The 24454-nt window shown below is 49.4% G+C and overlaps 1 protein-coding gene across 3 annotated transcripts in view; it reads right to left on the bottom strand.

Annotated features, from left to right (window-relative positions):
* SEPTIN9 (septin 9) overlaps positions 1-24454 on the bottom strand; it is a 141368-nt gene that overhangs the window by 96601 nt on the left and 20313 nt on the right. Inside the window, exons 1-2 of one of the 3 annotated variants that reach the window (XM_068151419.1) lie at positions 3727-4574; positions 3264-3337 (exon numbers count right to left, since the gene is read on the bottom strand). In XM_068151419.1, the coding sequence (XP_068007520.1) occupies positions 3264-3337; positions 3727-3770 (118 nt within the window). In that variant the 5' untranslated portion in view covers positions 3771-4574. Of the gene's footprint in view, positions 1-3263; positions 3338-3726; positions 4575-18322; positions 18380-24454 lie in introns of those variants that run through there. The other 2 variants (XM_068151420.1, XM_068151422.1) reach the window with 2 other exon arrangements.

Genomic DNA, 24454 nt, shown 5'->3' with positions numbered 1-24454 from the left:
TTGACATTAATAATTTACCTCCTTTCCCATCATGGTTGCACCCATCCTGTCACCCCATCATCACAGCAAAATAAACCCACACTGCTCATGGTGCTGCAGGCCCTTCCTTCTCCTTTAAGAAGAGCTAAGAGCCCCCATGGCACTAACGACTGAGGCTTTGTAGAAAGATCTGGACTAGGCAAAAGAGCAATCTGCTAGGGAAAGACAGGAGAGCCATCTCCAGGCCACTGCCACCAAAGCAGTCTGGCAAGGCAGAGAGAAAGAGCAGATTTAAGGAACACAACAGCCCCACAGCACAGCTCCCCAGCCCCAGAAGCACAGGAGAAGGATGCCTGGAAACAAATTTATTTCGAGCTAAGGGTATTCACGCAGTATGAGCTTGCAGAAATCTGAGAGATGGTTTAACCAGATTAAAAGGCCTAGCAAGATTGTGTTTCTTACACGGGCACTCACAGGCACCACCTGAGACTGGTGCCATGTTATAGAGATTGAGGCAGACCCTTGCTTCCCCAGAGCTGGCAGCAACCCAGGCACAGAACTACAGCATCACCTTGCCCCTTCAAAGCCTTCCCCCAAAGCATGAGGTGCTGGTCACCCTCACAGATGGGATCCTGGATCAGGGACAATACTGTGTGCAAGAAAGCCTGAGCTCTACCTGAGCAAAGAACACCCTGTGGGACATGCTGAGCTCCAGCAGCTGTGGGAAAGCAGCCCTCAAAGAGGAAGCCAGGCCCAATTCCCACCTGCCCTGAGGTGCCCTTGCCCCATCCAGCAGCCCCACACTCATCTCAGGACTATTCCCACCCACAGCAGACACTAATTGGAAGCATGTTTAGGGCCAGAGCAGTGACTGGGATGTGGCCCCCAGCACTGCACAGAGCTGCTTTAATCTGAATCATCTTTCAGCTGGTCACCAAAGCCAGTGCCCTGGCTGTCCCACTGCCCACAGGCTGAGCTCCCTGCTCCTTTCTCCATCAGTGTGGCAGTGCCAGAGCCCATGGCCCTGCCAGGCCTTTGGAGGACATCAGCTGTCACGGCCACTCCATGACAGCAGCATCACGATCAGTGTGAGTTGAGCAGCTCACCCTGTGAATCCATCCTGCACCATGGAACTGGGAGCCAACAGCCTGACCTGGTGATGTTGTCACTTATGCCCAAATCACTCTCTACGAGTACCTGAAAGGAGGTGGTAGAGAGGTGGGGGTCAATCTGTTCAAGCCACTAACAAATGATAGGACAAGAGGAAATGGCCTCAAGTTGCATCAGGGGAAACTGACGCTGGATATTACGAAGAATTTCTTCTCTGAAAGGTCATCAAACCCTAGAACAGGCTTGCCCAGGGATGTGGTGGAGTCCTCATCTCTGCAGGTATTTAGGAGTCACATAGACAGTATTTAGTGATATGGCTTAGTCAAGGACTTGTCAGTGTCAGGTTAATTATTGGACTTGACAATCTTAAAGGTCTTTTCCAGTCTAGGCAATTCTGTGATACCAACTTGAGCTCAGTTTTTCTACATCCCCACAGAGGGGTTTAGCATTCCCCCGACAGTGCCCCAGCTGAGCAGCTTCCCCTGCCTGCACTGACCCCTCCAAGCAGGGACCTGCAGAGAAATCCGAGACCAGCCCTTCAGCCCATGTATTTTTCCATCCCATATTTCATGCTGGAGACAAATATCAGAAACTCCATGGAGATGGTCTGCATGGCTCTGGGGTCTCATGTAGCACACACCCCACTCACACTTAAGTGAGTGCAGAGTGGCCATGTTCATCACCTCACACCAATGCCCCAGCCACAACCACCCTAAGGCTGCACACACCACATTTACTCACTATTCTTGGCCCAGGCCACCAAGCATGCCCATGTGCCCTGCCTGCTGCCTGCCCTGTCTGCAGCTCAGCCTGTAGAAAAGCCAGTTCCAGCAGAACTCAGTGAAACTTACACAGCTGGACCTCAGCATTTTGCAGATGTATTCCTGAGGGTTAGCAAGAGCTCTGGCATCTTTGCACAAAGACAGTAGCCTGGGGTCCTCCTGCCTGGGGCATCCCCTACAGTCAGCCCAGGCACAAGAGGTCTGTGCTCCTCGCAGCCCCCAAACAAAATGTGCAGCTCAAGGGCTGAGAGAAACCCACCTTCTGCAACAAAGGACCCCAGATCACATCACTAGGGAGTCCCCTTTCTCACCCATGACCCTTTGCAGAGCCCCACCACCTTCCCCTCCCTCTGCCCCACATCTCTGCCTAGCAGAGGCCTCCACATAACGGCAGAGGCTGTCCAGCCCAAAATGCTGAGCTGCTGAAACACCCACCAGGCTCTGAGTTACAAGCAGCTCTCAGGAATGCTTTGAAGTGGCTCAAACCAAGGGAGAAGACACAAGCAAGAGAGATGAAGAGAGGGACAAGAAGACACCATCTACACTTTCTAGAGGCTTTAGGGAGTGGAGGATGCTCCTGCAGGGAAGTCCTCATCCAGGGGCACTAGGTGCTCTCAGCACATCCCCAGATGGAGCCCAATGGGTCTGGTACAGGCCAGCTATGAGAGCAGCTTTCTCTGGCCACAGTTTCGCTCCACCCTGGCTTGCGCTTTTCCTCTCATCCCTGTGGTTTCCCTCCCAGTGCCCATGCCCAGCAGCTGGCTGGGAACGCCCAGGAGAAGAGGCCTCATGCTTCCCTGGGGCTGCCATGCCAGAGAAGGGCAAGCTGTGCCGTGTCACTGGCAGTGGGAGGAGGGAGACCCACAGTTGGGCTGCAGCACACCAGGTCTGCACAGGCACCCCCTCCCTCGTTTTCCCTCTGTGATCCTGGCCATCCTGCTCAGGCATGCAGTGAGCCAGCCTCATGAGTGATGCCACACTGCCTGTGCCCTCTCCCTGCCAGCAGTGCCCGTCACAGCCATCCCAGGAGCAACTCACTGCAACACCTCTCCCCAACAGCTCCACATGTCTGGGAGCAGTTTTTAGAACCACGCAGACATGCACCATTAGGTGGGATTTGCAGGGAAGCTGGGGAATTACATGGAGTTATTCGCTGCTCCACTCACCCACCTCTGTCTTTCAACCTCCACCCAAATACCCCCATGCCTGGCCAGCAAGGTTAAGCCCACTCCAAGTTGCTGGCCTCTAGCTCCACTATTGCTGCAGGACATGCAAGCAGCTCCTGCCCAGCCAGGATGGGAGGGCAAAAGCCGAGGGAAGATACTTTGGCAAGCAGAGAAAGCTCAACCACAACACACACACACACACACACACACAAACTCAGGAGCCAACCTTCAGAGCAGAAACGCGTCTCCATGCCAAGAGCTCGGCTATTTTCCTCCCTCTTCCCGGCTCGCAGCTCTGAGCTAACAGGCTCAGCATTCATCCCCCCGCGCCGTGCGGCACATGGGAACAGGAGGGGGGGAGAGAGAGACTCAAATGAAATCCAGACCTAGAAAGCAGTTTCTTTTCCCCCCTCACCCCCCTCCTCAGCTTCTGCTGGAACCACCTTCTGTCGAGAGGGCTCAGGAGGATGAAAAGAAAAAAAAAAAAAAAAGGGGTGTGGGGGGGAGGGGGAACCCAAACCGACACGAAATAGAAAAAGGCAGCACTGGGGGAAACAAAAAAAAGAACAAGAAGGAATCGGCTGAAATGCACCCGGAATGTGGCTGTTTCTCTTCTAAGAGTACAGAAGCTGCCGGAAAGGTAGCAGGGCAGAAGCAGAATACGACATATTTAAAGATCAATAGCCTACCTGAAATCCGGTCCCTCTCCATTACTACAGGATATAATTAGCATCCGCGTGTCACGGCCGTCCCTTTTTTTCGGTGGCGTCCCCTTCTTTCCCCCACTCTCCCTCCCTCCTTGCCTTGCCTCCTCCTCCTCCTCTTCCAAAAAAAGCTCTTTGTCTGGTCTAATTTCTTCAATCTGTTGCAATCATGAATGCATCCAAATTACCACATTTCCATGTGCTGATCATATGTTTGTGCTCCAAACTGAAGTAGCTTTGTCTCTTTGAAATGAAAAGGAAGAGCAGGAGAGGAAGAGAAAGGAGGAAGAAAAGAGAAAAAGGGGGTGCATGACCCGAAAAATCCTGTAACTCCCTGAAATACTCCACCAGGCGCAGGAAAACTGGAAATCCCAAGTCCTCTGTAAAACAGTCTTAAAGCTACAGCGTGCGAGTGTCCAGGGGAGCGCTCCAGCCTCCACAGCTCCCTCTTAGTATCCACCAGGAGATGCTTAAGGAACTTGGCTCCTTACAATAACAGAGCGAACAACTCATCTAGCGTCTCAAATCACTCCCCACTTCCCGAGCCTTATTTTCCTGCTATTTCCTCTATCCCCTCCTCCTTCCTTGGCTCCAGCATTTTAAAAGAGCACAGATTCTGCGCTTTCCCCCACCCTGCCAGGTCTGAAGTTTCGATTCATGCATAAACTATTCGGCTGATGAAGGCTGACTTCATTCCAAGCACAGCATCATGGGCTGCTGCTGCTGCTACCAGGCAGGACCCGAGCGCCGCACATGTTTACTCGCCCTGTGCAACCGCTGCAGAGCTTCGCCGCCGGCCCTGGCACCGAGCCCCGCTTCGCCTTCCTCCCCACTGCTCAGTGGCGATAAGGAGAGAGCTGCTGCAGCCAGCCTGAAAGCGATAGTGAAAGTCTGTGCCTCGGGCAGAAGTTCTTGGTCTTCTCCTTGGTCTCACGGTGGAGCAGAGGTGGGATGTGAGAGTAGTTTTCCTTCCCCGAGATGCCCGGGCAGGGTGTAAGGGTGCAGAGGGAGCAGAGCAGCGCCGTGGAGCCTGTCACCAGATCCTCCTCTCCCCAGCTGGGATGGAGGGACGTGCAGCCACAGCGATGGGCCGGCCCGCTCGGAAACTTCCACTTGGCTGGTGGCCAAGGCAGGCAGCGGGGCCACGGCGCTAGCACCTCCGCTGGGACGGTACCTGTGCTGCCTGCAGGCACAGCGCTACCCAAACCTCCCCACGCCACCCGCCCGTGTCATCTGCTGCCGATTCCTGTCGATGGTGTGGAGCCTGAGTCACCCAGAGAGATGTGGGGCCACTGTCCCTGGAGCTGGCAGACAAGTCATGCCCCCCACAGCCTAAAGGCTGGTGGGGAAGGCACGGGTGCTGCACAGAGTAGGGGTGCTGGCAGGACCCTCGTGTGCTTGGTACCATACACATGACACCTTTTGCCCCCACATGCTCACAGTTCATGTGGAAAATCACAAGTATGATAGGTGTGACAGAACTTGGCACCTCTTCCCCCCATAGTGTGGGCAGAAGGACAAATTGTTTCCTGTCAGGATGAATCAACTTCCAAGGAAAGGCTCCAGGCATTGCAGGCACTGCTGGGACCTTTGGACAGCCTGCACCCACATCACGTTGCTTTTCAGTATTGTGTTTCCCCTGTGTGACAGCATCATTGTAATCAAACCAGAGGGAGAGACACAAATGGTGGGCTGAGGCCAGCACCCCCAAGCCAGCTGCAACCACTGCACACTAAATAGAAGAGAACTGGTGGGAGGCAGTCCCAGGACGGTCCACTACTTAGGGAAGTTTGTCTCTAATCCCCAGCAGATTATTCCCTGGGCAAGGAGGTTTAGATTGCTTCCCAAATTTCTGTTCATTCACTATTTGCTATTAAAGCTCTACATGTCCCTGCTGCCAGTGCTCAAGGCATTAGAGAGGGGACAATAAGCAATGTTTTCCCATGAACAGTATGAAACCATGTTTCCTGCTCCAGACCTCGAAGGTGCTGAACACAAAGCAAAGACTCAGGGGAACTGTATACCCTCATACAGCACAAAATTCACTCCACTGCCTCCACCAAGCAGCTTGTATTGCCAAGCTCCTTACAATGGAGATGAAAGGAAAATCTCAAGGGAAGTATCTAGAATAGAATAGAATAGAATAGAATAGAATAGAATAGAATAGAATAGAATAGAATAGAATAGAATAGAATAGAATAGAATAGAATAGAGCAGACCAGGTTGGAAAATACCTTCGAGATTACCGAGTCCAACCTATCACCCAACACCATCTAATCAACTAAACCATGGCACTAAGTGCCCCATCCACTCTCTTCTTAAACACCTCTAGTGATGGTGACTCAACCACCTCCCTGAAGAAGGTGAATGGAAAGCAACAATGGATGGGGGCAGCACACACATTTCAGCCTGTAGACTTTAACCCATCCAGACCCAGGTGAGCAGGAGGGATAAAATGAAGCTGTCATTTCTCACAGGCCAGATCTCTGGGAGGCACTCAGGGAAGTGAATCCAACCAATGATTAATGTAACTGAACTTCATACTCATAAAACCTCCAGGTAGATGCTCTCATTCAAACTTCAAGTCCTCAAGCAAATGTTAATAGATTCACTTTCAAGGAGCAGCTGTGAGTCTTCTTTTGAAGCAGTGATCACAAAGTGCTGCAGCCACTGCCACAGGTGGCACATTATGGGGCTGGGGGTTCCCCAGTCTCCCTGGTTTCCAAGAACCTCATCAGGTACCTGCTTAAATGGGTATTTGGTGGTCTGTGGATTGCATAAGTCCAAATAGAGAAAAATAACACATACAGCATTTTCTAATCCTACTGTTAAAAGGGCTAGGGAGGGAAGTCAGACACATCTTGGGCTCAGTAAGTCCCCTGTCTCCCCAGAAAACTGTCTCCTGGCTGGAGCTGGCTTTTGGGAAAGCTACAAGGAGAAAGAAGCAGCAGGAGCAGCTTTTAGGAAACGAGAGCTATCTGCCACGAAGATAAACCAAATTTCCATTTGCAAACAAGCAGCTGAAATAAAGCAGGAGCCCTGCTCCGCCCCCGCTGGCAGAGGTTGGCACAGGGGTGCACACTTTCCCTCACCCCACCTCGCAGGCTCAAACATTACCAGGGGTGGCAGCCAGCACGAAGCACTGCCAGGTGCAGAAAGCAAGGAAGGAAATCACAAGAAAGCAAGCAAACCAAACCCTGCTCCAGGCTCAGTTTCAATCCTATCTCTCTCACACCTTCCCCTGGCTAGCCGAGCAACGCCCAAGCCCTTTGCTAAGCAATAAAGTGCTTGTTGCGCTGCAGATAAGCAGGGAAGGTGCTGTGAAGACAGCACAAGCTCACCTCCACCTGTGGTCGTGTCACAGAGGCCAGGACACCAGTGGGCAGGGCAGGAGGGTTTAGGACTATTGAACACCATCACCAGCCACAGCAGCAGCCACCACCGTAGGGATGCCTGCAGGTAATTCAGGGAGATCTATTTGCAATTCCTTGCCTGCTTCCCTGGGTTTATGCTCTGACTGTGTTCCTCTCACACTGCATCCCATGGAAGAATTATTTTCTTTTCTAGCTCGTTCACACACACAGTCCCATAGTCATAGCTGGCCACTTCCACCAGGCTCTCAGTAACCCAGGCAAGTATCAGTAACCCAGGCAAGTATCACCTTGTAACCCTGCTGATCAGCGAGCTGGAAAGGAAGAGCACTGCAAGTTCATGCAAGGATCAGAGGTTCAAGCTGCATTGACAGAGGTGCTGGGAAGCAGCCAGAGCAGCCAAAGACGTCTGGGGCTTGAAGAGGCAAGAAAAATGGGGATTGAACGGGTTCTTTCAAGAGCTCAGCTATCTGCAGCACTGGCAAGCTGGGAGGGGCATACAGAGGAGGAGGACAGCGCAGGGGAGCAGAGCATACCTAACCCAGATTATGTTCGGTGAAGCATTTTCACATGAGGAAATACAGGTCCAAACTCAAACTATGCTATCAAAGGTTACTCTATTATATTCCCTCCGTGCTACTTAGCCTGAGGCTGGACCCAGCCTGCAGATGACAGTACCTGAGCTCCCCCTGACTGCTTGCTCCAAGAACCTTTCAGTTGCATTTTTATGAGCCTTAATGTTTGGAAAGAAAGAGGAAGGGGGGAAAAAGGCTAAAATCCTCCTTTTCATTTGAAAAAAAACCTCAAAACCCCAAACCAATGAGATCCTCCTCTCTCCAGAGGAAGTATTGATCCTCTGAATGCTGCTGCCCTGCTCCTTGCCAGTTGTATTTTCTTCACCTCCCTACTCCTCCACCCCCTTTCCCAGCTGGGCAGACACTGAGCTGCTCTGCTCTGGACCACAGCTCTTGGCTGCTCCAACTTTGCCAAATACTATTTTGATCCTCCCTGATTATTTCTAATCAAACCCTGTATTTTTCCCAACACAGAGGAACACAGATCCTCCTGAGTTATTGCTTTTCCTAAGCTAAAGACTATGCCCAGGACACAGGGTCCATCACCTAGGAGCACGTATGACAGTTTGCAGCAGGGGATTGCTAAAGCCTGTCAGCACATCTCTCCTCCTGCCCCAAGTCCATGCAGCTCCTTGAGGTGATCCCTACACAAGTCTCCCATTGTTCCATCCCATGGAAGGATATACCTCTAAGGAGAGCCCCTATTTGGACTCCTGTCCACACTGGCTCTCAACCTTTCTGCCTAAAATGCCTCAAACTGCCGGAAATCCCTTGTATATCCTCCCTGGGCTTTCTGCTCATGCTTTAACACTCATGTGCTGAAGTATTAATAGCAGCTGGCAGCACAGAGCGAAAGGCAAAGCAGGAGGACGGGACACACACCCTCCTGGGAGAGCACAGGGAGTCTCAGATAAATATTAACTCTTCCACAATTCTCTGATTATGTTTTCCTTTCCAGACTACTCCCTACCATCTGTCTTGCCCTCTCAATGCTCGCTCTCGTCCAGCTCACCACCTGAGTCCCAAAACCAGGGGAAGTACTCCATACCTGAAGGCCTGTGGTGATTCTGCTCAGAGCAGTTGCTGGAGAAACCTAGGGTCCCAATGGTACCATTATATTTGCTCTTTTGAACACCAGCCATTTGCTCTGCACCTTCCTGTCTCCTGGACAGGTCACCACAACAGCTCCTACCTGGCAGGAGGAGCCATCAAGGAGCAAAATCTTCAGGAGATGTTGTCTGGGTGTGATGCAGCCAGAAGACACCATGATGGCTTACCATACTTTAAATCCCCATTGCTGAAGAAGGACCACTCCACTGAAGGGCAGATGCTCTGGAATTGGGCTGCAAGCCCTGTATTCACCGAACAGTAGAATCATCCACGCCTCACACTTCTCTGAACATCACAACATGCTTTTGAGCAGAAATTTAACTACAAAAACAAATTAAGCCAAAGAGGGACTGCTCCCTTGAGTCAGTCAAGAAAGCCTCTTGCTACTAGTGCTTCCTTTGGACCTCACACGCTGCTTTCATGGCTACCAAAATATCAACAGAGAGGCTGCACGCTTTGCACATCAGCCCTGAACATCTGCAGTGCTTTATCCACCAGCTTGGGTCCAAAGCTGCCCTGCAAACAAGTCACCTCTGCAGAGAAGCACATGAAAATCTGCTCCCATCTCTTGCAGCCCTAGACACAAGACAAATATAGCAAGGGGTAAATTTGAGCTCACTGCCCAAGGTACAATTAGGGCTCTGGTAACCGCTGGCCACCGCTGGACACGCTGGCCTTGGAGGCTCAGAGGATGCCTGCGGTGGGCAGTCAGGGCTGGAGAATTTGCCTCTGCCCACGTGATGAGGGCCACCAGAATCTGAGGGGAAGAGGGAAAGCTGAGCATGCCAACGTGCCCAAAAGCAATTTGCAAACTGACGTTTCAGCAACAAAAAGATGAAGAAAAACACCAGGGGGAAATGCAAGTATTCAGCTGAGAGAAATGTGACCACACGCAGCTGCTGAGGTAACCAGCACTGCAGGAGCTGGCTCAGACAGACCAGGTCACAGCACACCAGCCCTGAGGTAACCAGCACTGCAGGAGCTGGCTCAGATAGACCAGGTCACAGCACACCAGCCCTGAGGTAACCAGCACTGCAGGAGCTGGCTCAGATAGACCAGGTCACAGCACACCAGCCCTGAGGTAACCAGCACTGCAGGAGCTGGCTCAGACAGACCAGGTCACAACACACCAGCCCTGAGGTAACCAGCACTGCAGGAGCTGGCTCAGACAGACCAGGTCACAGCACACCAGCCCTGAGGTAACCAGCACTGCAGGAGCTGGCTCAGATAGACCAGGTCACAGCACACCAGCCCTGAGGTAACCAGCACTGCAGGAGCTGGCTCAGATAGACCAGGTCACAGCACACCAGCCCTGAGGTAACCAGCACTGCAGGAGCTGGCTCAGACAGACCAGGTCACAACACACCAGCCCTGAGGTAACCAGCACTGCAGGAGCTGGCTCATACAGACCAGGTCTCAACACACCAGCCCTGAGGTAACCAGCACTGCAGGAGCTGGCTCATACAGACCAGGTCACAACACACCAGCCCTGAGGTAACCAGCACTGCAGGAGCTGGCTCAGACAGACCAGGTCACAACACACCAGCCCTGAGGTAACCAGCACTGCAGGAGCTGGCTCATACAGACCAGGTCTCAACACACCAGCCCTGAGGTAACCAGCACTGCAGGAGCTGGCTCATACAGACCAGGTCACAACACACCAGCCCTGAGGTAACCAGCACTGCAGGAGCTGGCTCAGACAGACCAGGTCACAACACACCAGCCCCCCTTCCTGCTTCAGCTTTTTTTGCACCTTTTCCTAAGAGGAAGGGTGCCAGATGCTGCACCCCCTCCACATATTTTCATCCTGCTCCTCCAGTGCCCATTGACACCTTGGCTGGAAGTGTGCCCTTTCATTCCCCAGCTCCAGGAGGGCTCCATCAGCTCCTGCACAGACATTTTGGGTCATGACATTCCATTGTGGCCATGCTCTTCATGGAACATGGACCGGGGCTTTCAGAGATGATAACAATCATCTCTTTCCCATGTCACTGTGCTCTCCTCTGGATGTCTGGGATGGGGTTTTCTTCCATTCTTCAAAATGGGATGAGACAGATGAGATAAACCCATACTCCACTGCTGTTCCCCTTCCCTGCTCTCCCATACTCCACTGCTGTTCCCCTTCCCTGCTCTCCCATCTCCCTCATGCTGCAGCTAATGCGAGTTTCTCTTGGAAGGGCATTAGAAGCTTACCCCAGAGACACTTGGTGCCAAAGTGATAAATAGCCTTGCTCAAGGATTACTACTCCTGTCCTGGAGGAGTTGCACCATGCACTTCTACATTCCCTGTCCCTGGGGGAAAACTGTGGGCCTTGTTAACATTCATCAGCAAATCCATATCCCATTCCAGCAAGCAGGATGGTTATCTTAAAAAACAGTCAGCAGCTAAAGCCTCCAAACATTGCAAAGCATCAAATCCCAGGTCATTCCTGAACTACTAAGTTTCATTTCACTGTCTCTATTATCATAGAGTCACAGATTTGTTTCAGTTGGAAAAGACCTCTAAGATCATCAAGCCCAAATGACAACGTAACACCACCATGGCCATTAAACCTTGTCCTGAAGTGCCATGTCTGTATGGTTTTTGAACAGCTTCAGGGATGGTGACTCTACCACCTCTCTGGGGAAGCCTGTTCCAATACTTGACCACTTCTTCAGGAAAGAGATTTTTCCTATTATCCAACCTAATCCTCCCCTGGTGCAACTTGAGGCCACTTCCTCTTGTTCTATCACTAAGGGGAAGAGGCTGACCCTCACCTCACTGCAACCTCCTTTCATAGAGGTGTAGGGAGCAACAAGGTTTCCCCTCAGCCTCCTCTTCTCCACACTGAACAACTCAGTTCCCTCAGCCACTCCTCACAACACCTGTTCTCACACCAGAGTCTACAGTTCCAGGTGCTGCATAAAGAAACCATCAACAGATCTATCTGCTCACATGTGATGTAGTACTGGAGAGCCTTTAGGGACCAAAAGAGACTATGTATAGGGCTGAAAGTCCTTAGGGACTAAAAGAGACTGTGCATAGGCCTGGAGAGCCTTTAGGGACTATGCATAGGACTGGGGATGAATCATGAAAAGGAACAAGGATGACAAGCCAGTGCTCAGAACATCCCCTCAATAGCCAACAGACCCAAGGCACTTATCACTATTCCTTAACTTCTTAGCTGGGCACATAATCACCCAGGCTCCCTCATCCTCTGTGAGTAATGCACATCTCTGCTTGAAGCACGTGGAGCCCCACAGGACTCTCCCAGGCAGCTTGGAGTCCACGTGGCTGTGTTATGCAAGTACCATCCTTCTGTGTCCATGCAGGAAACCAAGTACCTGAAGCACAAACAGACTTTGTGCTTTAACTTCTTGTTGCCTGGAGTTGAGATTTCCTGCAAAGCCACAGTTGTGGATCCACACTGCTGCAGAAGGGACTCTCCAGGCTGGCTGGTGACCAAGCTTCCTCCTTTGCTACTTTGCCCTTGTGATGAGAAAGACCAAGAGGACACACGTCAAATGAGGGCTTGTCACCAGGGAGCCCAAGGGGAGTGAGTGGTGCATGTGCATGGGGACACTCTTTGGCACAGAGATCTGCACAGCTGGGGTGGCCAGTGTGGTGCTTAAAACAAAGGGGAACAGAGGCTGCCCACGGAAATTCATATGACCTCTTCTAGGGACACGTCCAAAGCAATGAGGCTGCAACCGCAAGTCTCTAGTTAACCCCTCTGCTGCTCCACCAAGGGGAAAGGCACGCCTGAGCTGAAAACAAATACAGAAGAAACCACCCTGCAAAGAGATGAAGAGATATGCAGCCTCACCACCTCCAGCTGCACCTGAAATGCTGCACCCACAGCCTGGATCCAGGCGTACCAACAGGAAGCCAAACCTGGATGCATTGAAAGTTAGGGTACTGTGGAGGTCTGGAGCAAGGTGGGGTTCCCAAACTCCATTTGCTGAGATAACCACAATGACACATAGAGGGTTGTGCTGGGGGAGTGAGGGTGGCCATAACTGAGATGCAGGAGATGGGTGACTGTTCTGACAGCACTTCCCTGGGGAAAAGCCTTCCAAACCTAATGGTTTTTATAGCACTGTGCCTTAGCTTACGTAACACTAATCATGCATGCTCCAGCAGGGTGCCCCTGGCTTTTGACATTGCCTTTGTTTCCTCTGTTCTGGTTAACCTGAAGCCTTGCATAAACCAATTTCTGAAGCTGCTCTCTTACAGACTCCAGGATAGTCCTCAGGGCAAAGCATTAAATCGAGATAGAAACATCAAGATCTGTTGCCTTATCTACCTTCAAATTACTGAGTGATTTTGGAGCATCCCGAATTAGTGAGCCCTGCTGAAATTCTGTTGACCCTGTTGAAGTGATGATGCCAATTTCAGTTCTGCCCACAGCTATGTGTGTTCAGCTCTGTCTCCCACCTGGCCACACATCTTTCCATTTCAGTGCCCTTGGGGAAGGATCCCCAGAATAACAGGCAATGCAAAAGGTGCAGCTTTCAGCTTCTCTGTTGCTCTATTTCCCCCAACTATGAAATGGGAACTTCAATAATTATTAAAGGGAGAGGGAGGGGAAGGAAAATAAGACAAGCTCCCTGTGCATGTCTTATTGAAATGTTCATACAAGACCACATTCTCTCTACTTTTATTCATCTGAGCTATCAGCTCCTGCAGAGGCATCCTGGGTACAGTGCCTTTGTAGTCAATAGCATCCTAGAGCTTGTGCCCCAAACAAAATCATCTCAGACTGGCAAGAATCTCTGAACTATCTCACCTACATCTCCAGCCCACACTCATCCATCCACTGTGGCTTCTGGCATCCTCTGTCTACCACCAGCAGCCTAAAGAGTGGACAAGTGGCTCAAGCTGGCACAAACAGCCTGGCATTGGGCTCCCTCCGCTTTATACGCAGGACAAGTATTTAGACAGTACAAGACAAACTGTCCCAGCAAAGGCTTCATGTCATCAGTGAGTGCCCCTTTCTAATGCAACCCAGAGAGCTGGCCTTGAGCTTCATGCCTCTCGAAATTATGATCTATGCTTCCAAAAAGCACCAAGACAAGTTGTGGTTGATCCTTGGCCAACTGCTGATGATGCAGAAGCAGGGCTGCTAGCGCCCTGTCTGTTTTGGATGGAAGAGCTGTGCCTGCCCTGGACTGCAGCTGGCCCTGGCAGTGTGCCCCTGCTCTGCAGCCATGCAGCCAGACAAAGGCTGAAACAGGAAAGCTGAGGCACCTGCTCCCTTCTCACCCCTTTGGGACCTCTCATGAACAAAGCACCTGACACGCAGCACAGATCCAGGAACAATTCTGCTGCAACACAGCTGGAAGGCATCCTCCTCCCTAAGGTCACCTACACTGAACAAGCAAGCTAAAATCTTAAAGCTCTGCCCCTTTCTGGACCCTCCTGCATTAGCCCCACCAGAGAAGTTCCTTCCTCTTAGCAAAAAGTGAATTGTAGGCTGGAAACAAATCAAAGTACAGAGCACAGCTGTCTGCCCGAGAGGAACACGATGCCCATTTCTTCCACTCCAGCTGCTTGGGGGCTGTTTTCTGGCTGGCCTGGGAACACAACACTGCTCCCAGTGACAAATGTCAGCACATATTTCTTGTTTTCAAATTCATCAGGTACAGTTGTAGGAAAACAAAGTGGGAAGTAACTTCCTTGATGTGTCATTCTTAACTCTGCAAGAGTACTGCCCTAAGACATCCTCATCAGGCAGTGGTGGCATTTTAGGCACTGCAATTCAGAACTCTGAAGGAGCCTTTTACAAAAGACTTCTTCCCACTCCTGTTTCTCTGCCTGTGTCTAATTCACATTGAACAGAGCCTCCAAACCACTCACAAAACTCAACCTTATGGGCATGGTCCCATGTCCTAATGGAGGGGAGAGATGCCAAGCTCCAAACATCTCCTTTGTCCTTCCAGTTCTTGAGCTGAGGTCCTCCCAGGCCCCACTATCAGGCTGGCCCCCAGAATGGTGGTGAGCCACAGCCCCACGTCAGCCCATCATGGAGCTGCAGGGCGTGAGGACTGATACAATGAGCAGTGGTGCAGGAAGAGGGAACCAGCAGTGAGCCCAACTCCACATCTTCCATTGAATGAGCTTTGGTTAGGTACAGTTCAGCACCTCCAGGGTGCTGGACATCAGAAGTTGCTTCTGTACCAATAATTTTGGCATCTCTTCATATAGCCAGAGCCCTGTTACAACTATGATTCTTAACCTGGTGTCTCCCGCTTCCCTGGGCTTTCACCACGTATGACTGATACCACCTCCACTTTTGCAGCCAAATCAAAACAGAAAGAGTAGGATTCACATATCCCTAAGCAGAGCTTCCTAAAGAAATAGTGGCCTTCTATAATCCATTTGTGTGTTCCTCCAAGGAATTTATTCTTCCCACCCTAAAATGAATGCTCTCAGACACCTTCTAATAGCCTCCAGCTCTCTCCATTGACCAGCACAGTTGAGTCCCACCTCTCTGCCTTACCTGGGACGACACAGCAGGTCTGCACAAAAAAACCTTAGCGCTCCAAAGCCCTGGAAGTGCTGCTCACTCAGCAGTGCTGGCTGCCAATGCCATGCAAGCCACTTTCAAAGGGACAAGTAAAATTGAGAGGAGTCACAGGAAAAGGTTTCCAAAAGGTGTTGACATCAGACCTCTAGGCAATAAGTGGTGTGTGGATGACTGTGTAGCTGTCTAGATCCCAAGAGCTGGTGGCTATGGAAATGCATGTCATCCTTTCCTTTGTTTAGGGTGGCAAAAAGCCCAAAGCTACTCCCCTTCTGCAATGCTTCACTTGCAACCACTGCTCAGTCATTCCAACCCCAATTTATCTTTTATAGGAATAAAAGCTTCTGGGTGCAAGGCCAGATGTGCAGTGGGGAAAATTTGGACCCAAAACAAGGGGAAATTGAGCTGCAGTTATATGGAGTCATAAATATTTACTGCAGTGTAAACTGGAGCACTGAGCTGTTCATTTGATTTTAACTTGAAAAAAAAAATATTACAATTTAAAAGGTCTCTCACCAGAAAAGTAGAAGAGTATATAATTAGAGTCTAAAGAAAACAAGCTTGAACAACTGTGCTGTGTCTTTCAATTTAGATTCTCTACACTCCAGTTACCTTTGGAGCTGAACCAATTCCCTTTTCTGTCTGCAGACACGCATATGTGTGTGTGTGAGAAAACACACGGTGCCAGGGCTGAGACTGCAACTTTGTTTTTGCACATGCAGAAGATAAACATGCACCGCAGTTCAGAGCTAGCAGCTTCTGCACTGGTGGCCCAGTTTTGAAGCATCAGCTTTAAGATGAAACTCAGTTCTTCTGGACTGAGTGATCGCTGCCAGAAGCTTCAGTACCCAGCCCAATACCGCAGCTGTACACTAAATCACTCTGTGTTTTTCACAGTACCACAGTATATTAGAGGTTGGAAGGGACCTCAAGAGATCATTGAGTCCAACCCCCCTGCCAAAGCAGGGTCACTTAGGGTAGTCCACACAGGAATGCATCCAGGTGGGTTTTGAAAGTCTCCAGAGAAGGAGACTCCACAACCTCCCTGGGCAGCCTGTTCCAGTGTTCTGTCACCCTCACTGTAAAGAAGTTTCTCCTCATGTTGAACTGAAGTCTTCTATGTTCAAGTTTGAACCTGATGTTTCTTGTCTTATTACTGCACACCACCAAAAAGAGCTTGCCCCCCTCCAAGAATCACAGAATGCACTGGGTTGGAAGAGACCTTTAAAGGTCATCAAGTCCACCCCCACTGCAGTAAGCAGGGACACCTTTAACTAGAGCAGGCTGCTCAGAGCCCCATCAAACCTGACCTTGAACGTCTCCAGGGATGGGTCCTCCACCACCTCCCTGGGCAACCTGTTCCAGTGTTCCACCACCCTCATAACAAAGAGGCACCAGTTAGGGGTGCAGTGGCCTACTCTGACCATGTTTACATCCTCCCACTGGTACATGAGGGTTGGAGATGGTGACAGTGCACAGATAAGATGCTCCAGCTGCAAAGCAGTGTCTCAGCAGTAGGACAGTGCCACAGTGTGCCATGTCCCCTGTCACCCTTGTCTTTGCCACAACATGAGCGTGCTTATCACTAGTGTTTGACAGGGGCCATGCTGGCAGTGTCACAGCTCCAAGGGCGTTTAAGCACACGCTTAACTGGAGGTCTGTGACTAATCCCCATTCCACTTGTGCTGATGTCCTGATGCAGCAAAGTGCTGTAGTCACTGCTGTAGGGAGACATCCCGAGGGTGGCTTTCTCCTCCCACCCACGCAGAGGACAAAGCTGAAAAGCACTGTTTTGGTAAGTACATCTGGGAGCTGAGACAGGATATGAGGGCTGGGAGGATGAATTGAAATAGCAATTGAGCCAATTGAGCCTGGAGGGAACAACTGTGAGTGACAGAGACACCAAAGGGACCCGAGAGGGTGAGAGTCCTGAATAAAGCAGGGCTGGAGCAGGGTATTGAGGAGGTGAGCAGGGTTCTTCTGGGGACAGGTTGTCTGCACCAAGCAGCAGAGAAAACTGTCAGCATCACAGAAAAACGGAGGTGGCAATGGCAAGGTCATGCATCTCAGAGAAGGAAACATGAAGGAATATTTTGATTGCAGCAAAGCACTTGATAAGAAAAATAAACATCTGCAACATACAAGGGACCCCAGTTCTGGAGACCAATACTTCCCACAGAGGGTTGGACTGCAGAGCAGCACAGATCCCTCAGAGGGGCTAGCACAGCCAGCAAAAGGGAAAGCCCAGAAATGGGCTGTCTCAGCTCCCTTCTGAGTATTTTAGGTGAGAACAGTGACATTTTCTACTCACAAGGGATAATTTGGGTCAGGTCAGGTAAGCACCAAGAACATGTCTTTGTCCCTGGGCAGTCCCAACCCATGTCATTGCATGGGCAAGTGAAACGCACAGGCTCAGGCACTCACAAGCACCCAGGACTTCTGCTACTGCTTTCCCAAGGCTGGAAAATACCCCTTTCAAGACATAAATCCTCCCACCTGCTTCCTTCTGAATCAGAAACAGCTTCAGAAACACGAAGCTGCAATTAAGAGTGTAAATTTAGTCACAAGCAAGTATAATCCACAAATCTCCACATCCAATAAAAAAATAATAGCTAAGGAGAGTAGGAAAGAGCTGCTAATTACTAAAGCTGTATTTCAACCTCGGGCCATTCCTCCTTTCTGTTGCCCTGTGTTAAGACCCCTTGAATTGAGACAGGGCTTTCTAATTATACTCTCTGGATCCATTATTCAGGAAGTAATTAATATTTTATTTTATACTGCTCTCTCTTTTCATATTTTTATATATATATATACACACACTGCTCTCTCTCTCCACCATAGAGAGCTCTGCAGTTAGCAGCAGCCAGCTTTCCCTTTCAAACCACGGCCAGGGGACAGCAGGCAGGAGATGTGATTTTTGAGAGTTACCTTCTTGCATTCACTCTCTTCTTTAATTTTTATTATTATTTTTTTTTAATTGGATGAGGAAGTTTCAAAGAGAGGAATTCATGCAACTTACTTGGACTTGTCTGGTCACTGAGTCTCCGAAGTCTCCCACTGGAGGTCCGGCTGATTCCTAAAACAAGAAGAAGGATTGAATGGGCCAAGGGAATTCATGTGAGTGAGCTATGTGGAGCCATCTCCCCACTAGGAGTCTGCATCTAGCAAGGCACATTTTCTGTTGGGAATCTGCTATGCACAGTCACCTCTGAGATCAAAGGAGTGTTAATTGCTATTTTAAACGGCAAAACACCTGAGGACTTCCTGATCACCCACAAGTTATCCAACAGGCATCTTTTTCTGTATCTTTCTGTTGACTCAGGAGAAGCTAAATGTGGAAACCACTTGATAGGTGCTTGGTTGCATGGTTTAGTTGATTAGGTGGGTTGGATGATAGGTTGGATGAGATGATCTTGAAGGTCTCTTCCAACCTGGTTTATTCTATTCTATTCTAAATGATTGCCTAGGAGAGACCTCCACCTTCCCCTGGAGATGTCAAACACTATTATTCAAACATATCAAACCCACAAATGTATTCAGGGTTTCCAGAAACAGAGAGAATTTTTATGGATAAGCCATACATTGATTAGTGCCTCAGTTTCTCTTTTCTTAGCATGATTGTAGTGGACACAGTAAATGCAGTGAACCATCTCATGTAGGATGCTATTCTCTGGGGAAAAAACCCAAATGATGTCCTGATATGAGTAGTCCCAGAAGTTCTGGCAGCTCCTCAGTCTCTGGTGAGTTCTGCTGGAGGAACAACAGCCCCAGCATGGCGTCTTTCATCTTGGACATTGGATGCTAGAGCTGTTGAGGTTCAGAACAGAGCCAAAGAGACTACTTGGCTCAATACAAACCCTGCCCAAGCACACCAATATTTTGAATCAGGACTATTACCCCGTAAATGAGTAAGAAACTCCCAGATTTTGGGGGTGATGGTGCTGTTGAATTATACTATTTAAACCTCTATTCTCACTATCTACCAGATCTGTTGGAAAATGAGTAATTAAACCAGCACAAACTTAAGCTGCAGAACACTTCTGCACTGTAACTTGTAAGACAAAGTTACAAATCTTGTCGGCTGGGAGAGAGCATCATAGGGAACAAGAACAGCAAAATATATAAAAGGGAAGAAAACTTTCATACCAATGAGCACTGAGATGGAGGAAGGGAAGTGAAAAGAGCTGCCTGGCAACTCAACATGGAAAATATGTCTCACACTCAGAACCCTCTGCTTATATATCTGCATATGTATGTGTATTTTCTCTCTCCCTTTCCTCTTCTAACATAAAAAGCCTCTGTGCCTGCAACGTTGTGCGGCTAAGCCACAGGGCTGGTCCCAGGGAAGCAGCAGTACTGCCTGACCACGGTGGCACAGGGAGAACCCCTGGCCAGATCAACCAGTGCCATCCACCACACTTCTCAAGGAGCTTTACTTGCACTGCAACAGGGCAAACTGCTGCCACACACATCACTCAGTGTGCAGCTTCCATTCCCAACAGTGAGGGAAGAGCTGAAGTTTCTGGGAGCTTGTGCACCATAACCAGGATTAGAAACTTTAAATATGGAGTTTTGTGGGTTTTTTTCCCCCCATTAAACCCAGTTCCTGATTCTGTTTTCTTAATTCTTTTCTCCTCTCTAAATGTCTACTGCTTCTTTGGACACTAGCAAGAATTAAAGTGTATTTCCTTTGCTCAGCAGAGTTTTGACCAACACTTCTTCAAACAAGCTGCAATAGCACTCGAGTCCTGCCTCTGCTCCTTGCAGACCACAAACACCTCTGCGTCATCTGCATGCAGGCAAGGTGCAGTGCTGAAATCTGGCTTTCATAATTGCTCAAGACCCAGAAAAAAGGATCCCTTATGGGTGGCACACTGAAGAAGGCAGATACGCAGCCATGCTGAGCTAGTTAAATGCATCCTTTTATGTTCAAAGACTTCCATCTAGTCTGTGGCAAAGCAGGATGGAAGAAGAGCAAGGAGCTTACAAGCTTGGACAGGATCACAGATAGGAAATAGGCTTTATTCCCTGTAGCAACGACTCCAGTGGAAAAACACACAGAGGACTTGGAGCATCCAACGTGGCACAGCCATCAGAGCATCCATGCCCTGGCTGAGCCTGTAACTTTTATGCAAACACTTCTGAGGTTTGTTTATCTGCCCTGCCTCACAGCTTTACTGGGAGCTGCAATTACTCTTCCCACCCTTTTAGAGTTGGGGAACCCAAAGGTGAACAAGCTGAATCGATTTGCTTTGCCTTGGAGACAGCACTAGAAGGAAATTTTTCTGGCAGCTGTTGCTTCAACCCCTGTTAACAACATTAAAAACCCATACTAGTGTCATTAATCCCCTTTCAGCAATAGGAAAAATAAGGAGCAAACAAGAACTTCCTACAAGCTGTCCAACACCTTAACAGTGAATCTGGAAAAAGGAGGAGGCCAAGCCAAGCTTGCTGCCCATGATGTCCCACTGCCCCTCTGCCGAGGGAGGACCCAGACACAGTCCTGGAAAGCAGATAAACAGCAGGGAAAGCTGGCAGCCAAGAAGGACAAGAGAAGATCTGTCAAAAAAATATATAAATATATATATATATATAAAAAATATGACAAAGCAACAGCTAAAAATATGCTGCTCTGAAGGCAGTGCCAGGAAGCCAGCAGTGTGGGCAGGACCGGAGTGCACCGGCATGCTGAGTGTGTTCTGGGGTCACCTCTATTTATAGTGTGCAAGCTGGAGGTTGAGCCCTGGGTTTGGGGCTGCAGAACCAAAATCAAAGGTTCCCAGCCCAGACGCAGCGTCTGTGAGGCTTCTCTCTTAACACAGTTCAAACGCCCTCCAGCCATGCTGTAAATTTATTGCAGTGCACTGGCCTAAGACCCATAAAGAACTACGCTTTATTTAACTGAAATTAAGGAATTCTTCCCCACATCCCCAGCAGGATGACTTCAGAATGGAAGAGTCCAACAGTTAAAATCAGTCAATCCAAGAACAGCTCATTCAGCCCAGCGGATGTGCCGCAGCAGGACAAAGTTGTAACACTCACAGAGCTTAACCTCACCTTGGCTCACAGGCCGAGCAATATTTTTTCACGTTTTATAATCAACAACTAATTCTCTCCAGATCCACAGGCTGGGACCATATGGCACAGCAGAAAGGCAGCAGCAGCAGCAGCACTGAAGGACACTGGGCTTCGCCGGGGTCTCCTTTGCAACTGCCGAAGCCAAGAACTGCTCCAACTGGGTTGTGTCAGTGCAAGCAAGATCCCAGCCAGGCTCGTGTTTAAATCACTCCCTCCAGACAACACCGGGCCAAAAGCTCTACCATTTCGTGCTTCTTGCAACTGCTGATGTAACACACCACGGATGGAACGCATTCCAGTATTGAAACGGGAGCAGCTTATAGATACTTGCCCTGATGCGGAGGACACAGACATGGAGCAGGGAGACAGGATCCAGCCTGCCTCAGGAAACTGCTGTTGCTGCTGTGTGCCTTTTCTAGCTGACTTTGCTGAATCTGAACCTAGTGCTAACATGGGGACTGCCAGAGATATTTGCCTCCAATAGAGTCAGCATGTGTGTTCTCCAAAACACATCGGAGGTTTTGTGTGATACACCCCAAATGTTTTATGGGTGCATATAATAGTAACAAGACAGGCCACTTGAGACTGTGCCACTACACCCATACCATGTTAAAATCAAAAGAACAAACGAGTAATTTCCATTATCAAGAGAAACCATGGGGTGTAGACAAACAATGGAGGATGTAACCCAGGAATTTGCTCTTCCTACACGGTCCAGAAAAAACAAAACGCAAACAAACAAATGAGCCCAAACCAAACAAAGGTCGTGTCAGAAAGGGATGGGCCAAAACCAGCAGGAGACATCCTGACACACTGTGCTGGAGTCAGCAAAGCGGCACCAGCTCATCTGAGCAGCCAGCATGACCCTTGCTTCTGGTAAATGTATTTACTGGTGAGTCTGAGATCAGATAATTCAGCTTCCTTCTTCACCCAGCACGAACACAGCAGGGTATGCAGACAGCACTGGAGACAGGCCTCCATCCAAGACCAGTATCCTCCTGTGGACATTTCCCTGTTCCTGGCTGCCCAGAGCTCTCACCTAGAGAGTACAGATTTAGGCCAGGCCATGGAATCATCTGTAGAATTCACTATCTTTGGCACTGGGGTGATGGGAGACCCCTGAGCAGAACAGCACTGCAGAGTCTACAGCACCTACAAAGCACCAGCAGTTTTTAAAGCAAAGGCTGACATTTTGAGGCGGTTCCTTCCAGGGCAGGATCTGCACCAACCTGTGCACTGCAGAGGCACCCAGCCCTCCCCTCCTCCAACCCATCCTGCACTTTGCTATCTCCTCAGGCCATTCTTATGACGGCTAGGGAAGATAAAAGACGACAGCCAGAATGTCACTACATTTGCCCCACAGCGGAGGCAGAGCTGGCACAAGTACCAGCACAGGCTGCTGGCACAGAGTTTTCCACTCCCTTTTAGGATGTGCATATCCATCACAACACCCTTCAGGACCATACCAAGTATGAAATCTATCTCATTTTATCTACAGGTACCATGCAGATAGTGGGCAAGAGAATGGCTTCACAGTGTTTCATCCTGCTTCACACAGACAAGCTCTAAAAGCTCCTTAGATAAAATGGCTGAAGACGACTTCCTCAGTAATGATGCCTGGAGCTGTTAACAGAAGGAAGATAACCCACACCTTCCCCTCAGTGGTTTCTCCAATATACCAGACCAGACATTGCCTTCAGAGGTAGAATTCTATACAGGGAGCTGTAGATGTCACTGGAGACAGCTGGGGACAGAGGGGCTCTGGGAAACCTGAGGTCTGTAAAGGACAGACATCTGTTTGCAGACTAGCCAAGGAAGAAGAATCCCTGTTGCTTCAAGTCCCAGTCCAGCGAACCACACAATTACAACTTCACTTCCATTGACTTGAAATCTACTTGCAACATCAACCTCAAAAGGAATATGTTTAAAATAAAAAGGAAAAAATTCATATTCATTTCCAGCACTAATCAGAAACATCCACTGCAGAATGAAAGACACTTTCCCAGATTCTGGGTAATGGGGACTAGTCACAAAGAAGCTGAGCACAGCTAGAGAAAAATCCATCCATGGTTTCATTCTGGGTCAAATATCACTGGCAGCAAGTTAGGTTTTCACAGGGCTGGAGGATGCTTACAAGAAGGAGGGATGCCGCGGAGAAGGAGGGACGCCGCGGAGAAGGAGGGATGCCACTCCCAAGAGCATCCCAATAACAGACTCAGGAGCAGACCACTACCTTCTCCAACACAGCTACAACCAAATGGGTGCACCAACAAGCTGTAGGTGGCTAAGCTACCAACCATTCTGCTCATGTAGGAGCTGGATATCATCAGGCTGGGGCCAGACACAAGTGGAGCCATGAGGTCACACACAGAAGGAACCCAGCCGGGAATGGATTTCAGATAACCCTCGAGGAAACCACAGGAAAATGGGCATTAGCAAGCTGCATATATTCCTACCACAATGTTAAGACTTCTGCCATGTGCCAAACATTCTAACACAAAAAAAATGCTCCAGAAGTATGTGCTAATGATAAGAGGCAGCAATAAGTAGGTCTCATTTTTTCCAACCTTAGGAAACCTTCCTCAAGCCCAGCAACATCCTGCCCAGAGCTCCTGGCCACAGCAAAGGGCTAAGTTAGGGTGAAAGACCAGCCTTGCACATGGTGGTAGAAGATGAGGCAAAGTTGAAGTGCTGGGCCCCTGTCAGGTTCAGGCTTTGGTTCAAGACTTTAACTCAAATTAAACTGCAGTAATTCTCAGGAAATCAATTGATGCATCCATAGAGCTCAAGGCCCAAAATTTGCCTCGACTGCCTTGTACCACATGTTTGTATTCAGTCATTGTGAATTCAAGCTCATGCTTGAGCAAAGTCTTGGCTCTTCAGAGACATTCAATCTCAATGTCAAGACTAAAACACTGGAGTGACCCCAAGTGCTTTGGCAAGTTGCTCAACAGTTAAAACGGCCTTCAAACAGCATGGAGGCTGTGCCTCTTCCCCATGTGTTTATTCTGAGGTGAGCAAACTCAGTCCTCAGACATTCACTTTATAGGAATAACGAGATCATTTCACCACT

The sequence above is a fragment of the Melanerpes formicivorus genome, unplaced genomic scaffold (assembly GCF_026170545.1).
Source record: "Melanerpes formicivorus ecotype bairdi unplaced genomic scaffold, bMelFor1.0.p_v2 SCAF_21, whole genome shotgun sequence".
In the NCBI taxonomy this organism is placed as follows: domain Eukaryota; kingdom Metazoa; phylum Chordata; class Aves; order Piciformes; family Picidae; genus Melanerpes; species Melanerpes formicivorus.
Note: the sequence above shows the minus strand (reverse complement) of the source record. Positions and strands in the feature narration are given on the sequence as shown.